Source organism: Vanessa tameamea, chromosome 14, assembly GCF_037043105.1.
Source record: "Vanessa tameamea isolate UH-Manoa-2023 chromosome 14, ilVanTame1 primary haplotype, whole genome shotgun sequence".
NCBI lineage: Eukaryota > Metazoa > Arthropoda > Insecta > Lepidoptera > Nymphalidae > Vanessa > Vanessa tameamea.
In genome coordinates, this window is record NC_087322.1 from 2,148,396 (window position 1) to 2,159,796 (window position 11,401).

The 11,401-nt window shown below is 30.5% G+C and overlaps 1 protein-coding gene across 1 annotated transcript; it reads right to left on the reverse strand.

Annotated features, from left to right (window-relative positions):
• Positions 1–1,291: 1,291 nt before the first annotated feature.
• LOC113398751 (uncharacterized) lies at positions 1,292–11,091 on the reverse strand. Its single transcript, XM_064217006.1, has 6 exons — positions 10,997–11,091; positions 4,478–4,559; positions 3,316–3,447; positions 2,745–2,818; positions 2,334–2,441; positions 1,292–1,439 (listed from the first exon to the last, which is right to left on the reverse strand). The coding sequence occupies exons 1-6, from the start codon at positions 11,089–11,091 to the stop codon at positions 1,292–1,294; spliced, it is 639 nt and encodes a 212-aa protein (XP_064073076.1).
• Between the last annotated feature and the right edge of the window lie 310 nt (positions 11,092–11,401).

Sequence of the window (11,401 nt, forward strand, 5' to 3'; positions counted from 1 at the left end):
CTTGGCTGTAAAATATATGATGAGTAGGTGCTATCTACCTTGCGCCAAGGTCTTGCGCCAAGTATAGCCTATCGCCAAGTACAGATTGGTGGAATTAATTCTTTTTTTTTTTTTACTTTTAAAACTACTTAGAATATACGCTTTGAACACCTTGGGTATTGTTACGCTTATTAGCACTTGTCTTTCATAATATAATTTCGGAGTATTGTTATTGTATCAAGTTTTTATTTTTTTATGATATAGGTCTGATGGTTAGTGGTAGCCACCGTCCATAGACAATGACGCTGTAAGAAATATTAACCATTCCTTACGTCGCCAAGGGGCCATCAACCTTGGGAACTAAGATGTTATGTCCCTTGTGCCTTTAGTTACACTGGCATTCATCCTGCGAAACGGAAAACAATAATACCGAGTACTGCTGGCGGTGGAATATGTGATGAGTGGGTGATACCTACCCAGACGGGTTTGCACAAAGCCCTACCACCAAGTGAGTTCATATATATGCTTTATCTATTCATATACATATGTGTATCTATATTTTTATAATATTCTTTAAATGTATTTGAATTGAATATTAGTAGTCGTGGTTCTGTGTTTATATAAAGTAAAATAGAATAGAACTGACGATAAAATCTAAATTCTATTAGATTGAAGTCGCAAGATTAGTTATCGAAGAGGTAAATGAGTTAATACTTTACTTGCCGCTAGCTCATCGATATCACTATCAAAGCTTTTCGTATCGATCGTCCTATTTCCATTTTATTATCATGAATGAAGCCTGTAAATTTTCCAGCAGAGGCTAAGGCCTCCTTTCCCTTTGAGGAGAAGGTTTGCAGCAAATTCCACCACGCTGCTCCAATTTTGGTGAATACACATGTGGCAGAATATCGTTGAAATTAGACACATGCAGGTTTCATCACGATGTTTTCATTCACCTCTAAGCACGAGATGAATTATAAACATAAATTAAGCACATGAAAATTCAGTGGTACTTGTGGGTTTGAACCCGAAATCATCGGTTAAGATGCACGCGTTCTAAGCACTCGGTTCCTATCATGAATATCATGAATTCAATGAATTGCCATGGAATATATTTTCCTTGTTCTGCAGCCACTTTAAATTTTTTTTTTTTTTAAAACAAGTAAATCAAATTCACGACCTTTTCTTGAAGAGTAGGTTACATATAAAATTCACCCAAAGTATAATGCGACAATCTCACGATTCACTAATTTAAAAGGGTTTTTAAAATAGGTAAAGACAATGAAAAAAAAAAAAAGGTTTATGAGAGATTTTAATGTCGTATTTCAACGAGTCTGGTCACAACGTCAAAGAGACTAAAAGGGCAGAGGTCGAGATATTTGTCACAGTCGCCTCTCAGACCGTCTGCCTCTGCTTGGTAATACTCGTCGTCTAAACCTTCCTCTTTTGATGAAGACGGTCTGAAATTAATAAAATAATTTATTAGCAAATGAATACTATATTTTTTAATAAACATAATGAAATACATTAAAGTAACAGTAACAACATATTGTTTTATATTTAGTTTAATATATATATTTTAAATTTGCAAGTGACATAGTCAAATATCATATCGTGCAAAATATTAACGGATGCAAGGAAAAAAAATCAAAAAATCAATACTAAAAAAATACCAGTTTCATAAACGTACTATAAATTTTGTACCGTTTATATATACACAGAATTACATGGGGTTGATTTGTATTAAGAGATTGTTTCACAGTAATAAATAGTCGTATGTATATGATGTTATCAGAGCTATGCACTTGACATCGGCCTCTTTGGATGTGTCTCATGCATTTTAATACGAAACGAAGAGCATAGTATACATCGTAATCGTATCCTTGCGCTACAGGAGGTTGATATTATATCGTCTGTTTTCTCAATGTACCCATAGTGCTATTATGTAAGAACAAACAAGAAAATCATCGCAGAACACGACCGTAGCATTTCCGAAAGTGATTTGTGATATTTATTATAATAATTGTTACATTAAAGAATTAGGTTTTAAAATAGGATATCATCTAAAGTTTTTAAATGAAGAGTGAGATATGAAGTGATTTCTTACAGAATAGCACAGTAGGTTTAGTTATGCAACAACTAAAACAGAATACTAAATAATCACCTAAAACTTGAAATTTTATCCGATTATTTTTGGTAGGTAGCGTGTTTTAAGTTACAAAATTTAAAAAACGCATTTTCATTTACTTAATTTGCTGTTATAATTTTGCTCATGTATGGTACATTTACAAACTGATACTTTACTATTTTATTTCACACAGATAAAGCTTAATTAAAGCGTTTTCGATACTCACGTGAAAACAATATGCATTATGTGTCCCAAGAGACCGTTGTGATGAAGCGGCGTTTCAGCAGCCTCGCAAATATTCCGAAGCATACAGCTCTTCCCCTCCATACCGTGTCTGATGCAACAGATTATTATTTTATTTATTCGAGAATTACTTCAAAAATGAAAACGAAAAATACGTGAAAAGAGATTTCTTATTAAAGGGTAAATAGCTGGCAAACATCGGATGTTTCTGTCCAATTCTAAATTCCAATAACCAGAATTTAAGAAAATCTTTCCTAGTATTAAGAAAAATTGTAAATAAACTCAGTACCTGAATTTAAAACGAAGGAATATAGATTTCAGTTCATGATATCGTATGTATGTTTAAAAGAACGTGCTTCGATAACATTTCCATGTTTTCAATCAATGAACTTACTCTTTGAATTTCGTTTCCAGGGTCGTGTATGCCAACTCCCGTGTTATGCTTCGGCTGTGACGTGCAGTAACCACCTGAAAAGAAATATTTGAAAATGTTTCAAATATAACTAAATTTTAACATAGGCATTTCTGGACTGATACCAAAATGTCTTCTGAATAATTCGCTGTCAAACTGTTATTTTGTTGTTTATGAATTGTAATGTAACTTGACATGGTTCTGATTTTATATTATATATTTAGTCGATTTAAAAATCATATTTAGACAATGTATTAAATAATAATATCAGTTAATGTATTGATTAAGTAAATAAAGGATAAATCTATATATTTATTTCATTTCATGAAACATCGATTTTGATTGATATTATGATGTAGTGTATTATTGGCAAAACTTATTTTTGCGGAATCAATAGGAAGCAGTCGGAAAAATTGTATTTTTCAATTTTACGAATTTTAAGTTAAGTAAAAAGGTATTTTTTTTTTGTGATTTTTTAAGTTGTGTTCAATTCAGAAAAAAAATCGATGTTGCTTTTGCGAAAAAAATTATAATTTTACTAAGGTGAACTTACGGGTAGGTTTGGAAATATAACTTCATCGATCTGGGTGATGTTGCTAATGACTGCGTAGTTGGACTCAAAATTGTAGGAAACGAATACATTCCTGTCCGGTATGTCGAGGGGTACGGCAATAGCAAGGAACGTCTGTAATTAAGAATAATTAAAACACGTAAAGAACATTGATCATGTTATGGGATGACATTTTGACAGAGGTGACCTTTAGGGCCAGTAGCTATCAATTTTAATATAAGAAATGAATCGTATGAATTTATGTACAATATAAATTAAACAATATTAAATTGGCTAAAATTGAATCAATGTGAACAAAAAAAAAATTTAAAAAAATATAGTGACATTTTTTTTTCTTCCAGAATAAGCAACCCCACGGGAACTATGGTTTACAAATGTATGAGCAAACACAAGTGTCTTGTCTATTTTCTCACTCTCATAATTCGGCAGGATGTCAAATCCAACATAATTTTTTTTATATAAATATTATTCCATATAGTTTGATAAGTAAGATATGAAAATACATTATTATTAACTTTTAAATTTTTACAATTACAATATAGAAAATATTTTTTATATGGCAACATCATAAGCAAAAAGGCATTCAATTAATTAAACTTCATATTTCTTCTTGAGTTCTGTATTTCAATGGAATCTTTTGAACTTGAAACAAACATTTTCGTTGAGTTGAGTAAAATAAATATAATTAAAAACCGAATGACATCGAAACATTTGTAAAATATTTAAATTTAATGTAAATTAACAAAAACTTCCGTCATTGTGCATTATATCAAGAATAATACTAAATTGAATTAAAATAAACTCAGAGTATCTTTAAATAAGGAGACGAATTAAATAGGCTTCTAAACAAATCTCAGAGATGAAAATGTTTAAGAATTGACTTAAAGTCGAAGGCCCAATGTATTTTTTAAATATAATAATAGTAAGTGGATACGTGAACGGGAAAATGGGGCAAATGTTGGTAATTGGTGACGATCGCCCATAATCATTGGCACTGTAGAGAATTATATTAGAAATATTTAACAATTCCTCACATCGCCAATGCGTAACCAACATTTGGAGCTAAGATTTTATATCCAATCTTGTCATTGATATAAAATCTTATTATAAAATATTTATTGAAACGCACACACGCTGTACTTACTCCATATAAACTTGTAGGTGGAAAGATTAAGCCTCTCTTGGCCACATCGTGGCCACCACAACGAGATATATATAGTGCAGTCCTGTAACACACGTACATAGTTAACTCACACACATTAAAGAGTAGATCTTAAATAATGGCTAATTATAATGTCATTTTTAAATTAATTAAAATAATAGTTGTGAATTAAAAAAAAATGTATTTTATAATGGATCTTTCACGGTCTAAATTAACATATCGCTTATTCCAATATCGTCACTAAACGAAATTTAAGATAATTTATATTTTAACACCATCTAGTTGCTGAGAGCGGAATTTACATTTTGCTTTGATTCTTGTGTCTTAATTCGCAGCCGTTGATCAAGAAAGCAGTAGTTGCGGATCGACACTAAACGAACTCCTCTCCTCCGTCTATTCCTACAACGACAGTAAACGAACAATTATTTTGAGTGTTAAACCGTCATTTTAAGTTTACTGTCAGCTTTCGACTCTCATGCTTAGGGGAATCTTAGGATTGACATAAGTAATAAAACGTCATTTTTTGTTTAAGGCCAGTTTACTGTTACCATTAATTACTAATTACCATATTGTTTGTATACTGCGATTCCAAAAGTGATTCCAAAATTATTACAAACATTTTGTGTTATAAAATTATCTGCCTTGAATGTTTCATTATGTTTAATGACGTTATGACTTTTCCCAAATTATGAAATATCTAATTAACTTTGATTTCTTTAACTTTGGTTTTGCCTCTTCCTATGTGCAAAACTGATGTTGTATTCTGTTACAAGTCCAAGTTGAATGTGTACTACTTCACACGGACACGGACGACGGACTTCGAGGAGAGAATGATATAGGCTCATATATTAAATTGATATACATGATATACAAAACCTAGAAATAGAAATTTATTCTGACATCTGTTTTGGTCAGCAGAAAATTCAATACATGTTTTTGATGTACGAGTATATGCATGCTGTCAGTAACATTCATATTAAGAGTATAACTCATTAGTTTTTAATAAATGGGCATCCTCAAAATTAAAACTATAATGACAACTCGGTCATAAAATGAGTTTAAAAATTCTTGAAGACCTCGCCGATCTATATCTGAACAATACATGACCCTTATACAAACTGCGAGGAGAGAGATTTGGTCAGAGTCTGGTAAATTGAATAAAAATAAAGAATGTGCACAGTTTGATTATCTGATATAAAGATAATAAACTTTGACAAAGAACTCGACGACGAACTTAACGTCTATCACAAAATCTCTTGTCCTCAAAACGATTATTAGCTGTTTTGTCCAGAATGATCATCACGCCTACGGACGTTCCAGAAGCAGGCATAATTTTGACCTTCAAAAGCTGTATAAGGTCCAGAATTTTGTTGAATGCTCGGAAGAAAAGATATTTAAAATCTCTCATTGATAATAATTTAATCCCATTGTTTTATGGAAACGAGTTTTGTAACAGCACTGTTTGAATGAGTAGCATTCATGTCATGCAATAGCAATCGTGCTGATTCTTTTCTTAATTTAGATATAATATCATTGAGTGCTTTATTATTAAGATAGTTAAAGGATCTCATAATTACAAAAAAAAGTTTTATTATAACGAGATAAATACTAAAAAGTGGTATGTTGAGATAAATAGCGATTAATTGCTTATGTTATAGACTTATGCCATAGAACTCATCTGCTAGCAAAATTATATGTTTTGTTATTATTATTTTTATTGATTTTTATAATTTATAATTTGTTTCATATATTTACAGTTAGAATTCTGAATAATTTATACGTATTTTATAAGTAGGTAAGTAGTAAACCAAGCATATATTATCGGTGACCACTTTCCACTAAAAGTATTGTTTTTATCGTTTATTTTTCGTTTTCTCTATTTTATTTTCGCAATTCAACCAAACCAAAGGATATTGATCGGCTAGGTGAAAAATATGAATTATTATTATTTTTGTATTTCCATACACTTATGAGAATATAATGACACTTTAATTAATATAGAATTTATTTTGAAACAGTAAAGTGTCACTATAATTTAAAAAAAATGAATAACTACCGATTAAATAAAAATACAAAAAATATTTGTACCCCCCACCCTCACCCCCTTCATTACGAATAATAGTCGTTACAAATTAAAAATACATTTTTTCGAGTAAAGTAAATATTAAAATTTTTATATCAAATACATTTTTCTTAAAATCTTTAAATAGCTCTCCTGTAAAATTTGCTTTTTTATCATAGTGACGGTATTGGATTAAACGTGCGATTCATATTACACCATATAGCTTATGAGCTATATGGTGTATAGAATATTAGTATAGTTTCTTCCTTAATTCTAAAATATATATAATATAATATAGCAGACCATCAGCAATTAGAAAACAAATGTAAATAAATAATATATATATAATTAAATCATAATTATTTTTTTTTGCATTGATAAAAAAAATTATCTAATAAAATATAATAATTTGTATTAAATAATAAATTGTCTCTAGCTGAATTTATTCGATAAAGTGTAAATCAAAATTAAAATAACATCAACGAATCGTAACTGAAACGACCAAATAGTTGTTCTAGTAGTATTCTTATTTTGCATTGCATAAAACCAAAACGACGTCTTCGAAGCGGAAGAAAAGATTTAAAATTAAAATGGAGTTTGCATTCGACTCAAGTTCGTCTGGAGGAATTTTTACTTACCTAAGAAACGTTCGTAAAGTTAGAATTCTATTTGTAAAATATAGAGAATATGTAAAATTTATCGATTCACGTTTTTAAATTACGAATATACATATGTGTAACTTTTGTTGGTTCTATTAAATTATTGTTTACTTATAATACTATACAGGTTTATTGGTAATTCGACGTTTTACCGTTAGGACGTAATAGGGGTGATTATTTGCGATAATTTTAACCCTCATATCCATAATGCAAAAGTGAACCATTTTTGAGTTATCACGTTTTTTAGATTTTTTCAAAATAAGTCAAAAATGTATTTAAAAAAAAGTATCAATTAAAATCTATTTTTTTCTTCTGATTTATAAAAACGAATAAACACTGGTTATTTGTCAATATTAAAACTGTATATGAGTAAAGAAAAAATGTAATTTTCTTTCATTTAAATTTTCCCCCAGGTGGACATCGAAATGGGTGCTGATTCTACGAAGTCATTGGCTATCAATATTTCCAGCGTAAGAATTTTTAATCATTCTTTACATCTTCAATGCGCTATCAACCTTGGGAACTGAGATGGCATGTCCCGGGCTTGCACGAATTAATATTAATATATTAAATATTAATAATTATAGTTTTAACAAATAAACAAATACTCAGTAGAAAGTATGTAAATAAATTTATATTGTTTTAATAAATATTTTTATAAAAACCACAGATAAAAATATCATTTAGTTTGAATATTTAAAACTTTTAATCCAAGCATGGTACTCTAGTAATTCCTATAATTTTTTCAGTATCACCATTTCTAAGATACAATTCATATGAATTCTAAATAAAAATCCCGATCGATCGCTCGTGTTTTATTTATTTTAAGCATTTACAAAAAATATATTCGTATAATCTTATGTGATTTATTGCAATGTCTAATTTAAATCCGAAATTATAATTATAATTAAAACTAAACTAAATATTATATTAAATTATGAATTTAAAAAATAGTGATAATACTTACAGTAAAAGTACAGTTCGAGTCCACGCCATTTTGTTGAAATAACAGTGTATTTACTGATAAGTTTTTTTAAATATTGTATTTTTCCTTTCACAAATATATGATGATTTAATTTACACTACGTCTAAATATTTATCACATATTAAAAAAAATGTATTTTTTTTTAAATTAGAACGTGGTTTGAATTTTGTATTCAAAAACGCAGATGTTGTTTATCGCAGTACAAACAAAATACTGATTGTCCAGTGGACGCATAGCATTATGCCGATCATTTGTATGGAAATTTTGTTGACTTTGTAACAGTACTAGGTGACTATGAAAAACGTGCTAATATCAGTAGCAACGTTGTCTTTCGTTAGTATTTCAACTTTATTGAACATATTGAATATATATTAAGAATGTGCAATGATTTAAGATAGTTCGAGTATTTATTGAGAATGAATTGAAAATCAATAACAAGAGTTTATTTAGTCTAAGAAAATATGTTTGATTTCCATTGCTGACTTCATACTTTTATTATATACAATTTACATTGAACGTTTCAACGTTTAATACAAAACACGCAAACAAATAAATGACTATAAATACAGCTACAACATGCATATTTATACAAATATGTATGTTACATACATATTGTAGTTAGTTGTGTATCATCCGTCACCAGTTCATTCAATAAAACATTTGTACATTCGTATAAACAGTGATACATAAGCAGTAATGTATCACTGTTTAGATTGAAATGATGAATTACCAATAGTTATTAAAATCACAAGTGATCTTAGATTCGCGGACGATTGACACGTTTTTTATAAAAGTGACACTTGCAGGGATGTTCTCTATTGGCTGAGTAATACCCGGGGCCTTCTACGAATTTACTCTTCAATGTTTAAAAACTCAAGAATTCATTATATTTTATAAAAATGATACCCTTATCGAGATTTTAATTAATTGACGTTTTAGGGAGTAACAATTTTCCAAATGCCTTATTTATGTTATCAATATAACTGTTACTTACCCTTCACCTATAAATCAAATCAAATCAAATCAAAAATCTTTATTCAATATAGAAGTGTTTACACTTGCTTATTGATTGTCAAAAATCTACCACCGGTTCGGAATTTAGCACCTCGGACCTGAGAAGAACCGGCGAAAGAAACTCAGCGGGATGGCGATGATAAAAACCTTTCAAATATTCATGCGTTCTGTAAATTTCTTGAACTGAAATGCTTCGATGGTCTATTGGTTAGCTAACAAAGACCACAAATCCTGAGAGATTGATGACAAAAAATCTGAGGTCTTGCCCGGCAGTTGGTAGTTGGAAAGAACGTAAAGCAAGTCATACCCCATTGGTCATATTCCTGAACAGTTTTCGGTTATGCCAAAGATGTTTTTCCATTGGGTTAGTGAAGGAATAAATAATGTCGTAATTAACCATTGTGACATATCTTCAACTGAATACCGTCCGTTGATAATGGTCGCCATGGCCCTGTTCTCTAGCCATCGAATTAATAATACTCAAAGATCAATATGAAAAGTCAAAACAGCAATTGAATTATATACGACTAGTATTTAGACGCTTATAATACAAGCAACTACAGAAAGGCATGTCAACAGTAATTTGGCGCTTCGAATGCAAGCAATAAAATCGCTTCGCATACAAAAGGGGGCGCAAACATTTTAATTGGCGTCGAATAAAGCGATGCTTGCTCACTGTTTATTTAGTTCAGATGGATATCAAGGCTTTTGAAGCACGAATTATCATTTTTACATTAGGTCAAGCGAAACTTCAATGGTTTATTTAAAACAGGCATTGGATAAGTAATCTGCCATTAATATATTATTCGTAGATTTCAATTCGGGCCAACTTTTGTTTTGCCTTTCTCGTGTTTGGAATTATTATTTGTTTCAACTTGTTGATTTTTGTAAGTTTCATTCGGAAAATATCAGGTTCATTCCAAACTAATCTAATGAATACATTTTTAAATTAGTGTAGTATATGCGAGCTAAAATAGTTTCCCTTTTAAAACTAAATATCCTATCAACATTTTGATTTATGACTATCAGTGTTACAGTGAATAATTCATATCTAGACACGCGGTAGCATATCAGCCAAGTTCAAGTAACAGAACAGGCGAGCAGCACCGTGTATAATATTACACGAACCATTTGGAGCCACTTTTGACCCCCTCATAACTCAAAAACTATTTGACATAAACGTGTCAAATATACGCGTGATACATATGTGTTCCAAATTTCATAAACGCATCTCAAACGGTTATTTAGATATTGACGTCTAAAAATCGTCATATAATTCGTATATGAGAACTAGCCAAGACAGACCTTAGGCTACAATATATTATCCTAAGTTATAAGAAGAAATGATATTTTATGTAGTTATAAATAAATTTCAGGAAGGAGCATTGAACTTGGCACCCATTTAGATCTCACTTCTTTGGCTTTGATGTCAATAACCAAGGTATATATCATAATATTGGACTTGGCTCTCAATTTTACATTTATGTTTTTGATGGGATTTATACAACACTATCTCCGTGGTTGAGTAGTGTGTACACCGGTTTTCATGGGTACGCCACTCCGAGGTCCCGGGTTCGATTCCCAGCCGAGTCGATGTAGAAAAAGTTCATTAGTTTTCTATGTTGTCTTGGCTTTGGGTGTTTGTGTTACCGTCGTTACTTCTGATTTTCCATAACACAAGTGCTTGAGCTACTTACATTGGGATCAGAGTAATGTATGTGATGTTGTCCAATATTTATTTATTATTTATTATTATTACTACTACCACAATTTATACTCACTCTCCGGTATCATAGCTGGATAAAAAGCAGTCCACTGCGATCAGAGTCAACAGGGAAGATTCTAAGGAATCCTTCACGAGACAAGGGCGTGTCATACCGTTAACGTTCTAATAGTTACAGAAAATTTATTGACAAAAAAAATAGGTGCTTTAATTAACCTGACCCAGAATTCGATTACGAGAACTTCAAAGTTGCAGTTCTACAAATTGAATCACTAGATGAACCAGTTAATTTGTACAATTATAGTAAGCTGATTATGTCCTTACAACGGGTTTTTTTCTTTCATTAAATATTTTTAAGTTAAACCCGAAAAAAACGTTAGAAGCAATTTATCCTAGTTTCGTTTACAACGATTTTGCATCACCAATTTGCAATTCTGTCATGTCAGCACTACGAGAAGGAACT

Coding starts and splice junctions, on each gene's coding strand:
- LOC113398751 (XM_064217006.1), bottom strand. CDS start 11,091: ATGACACGCCCTTGTCTCGTGAAGGATTCCTTAGAATCTTCCCTGTTG. Junction 4,560..10,996: donor TCCAGCTATGATACCGGAGA/GTGAGTATAAAT, acceptor CGTGTGTTACAG/GACTGCACTATATATATCTC. Junction 2,819..3,315: donor TTATATTTCCAAACCTACCC/GTAAGTTCACCT, acceptor ATTTCTTTTCAG/GTGGTTACTGCACGTCACAG.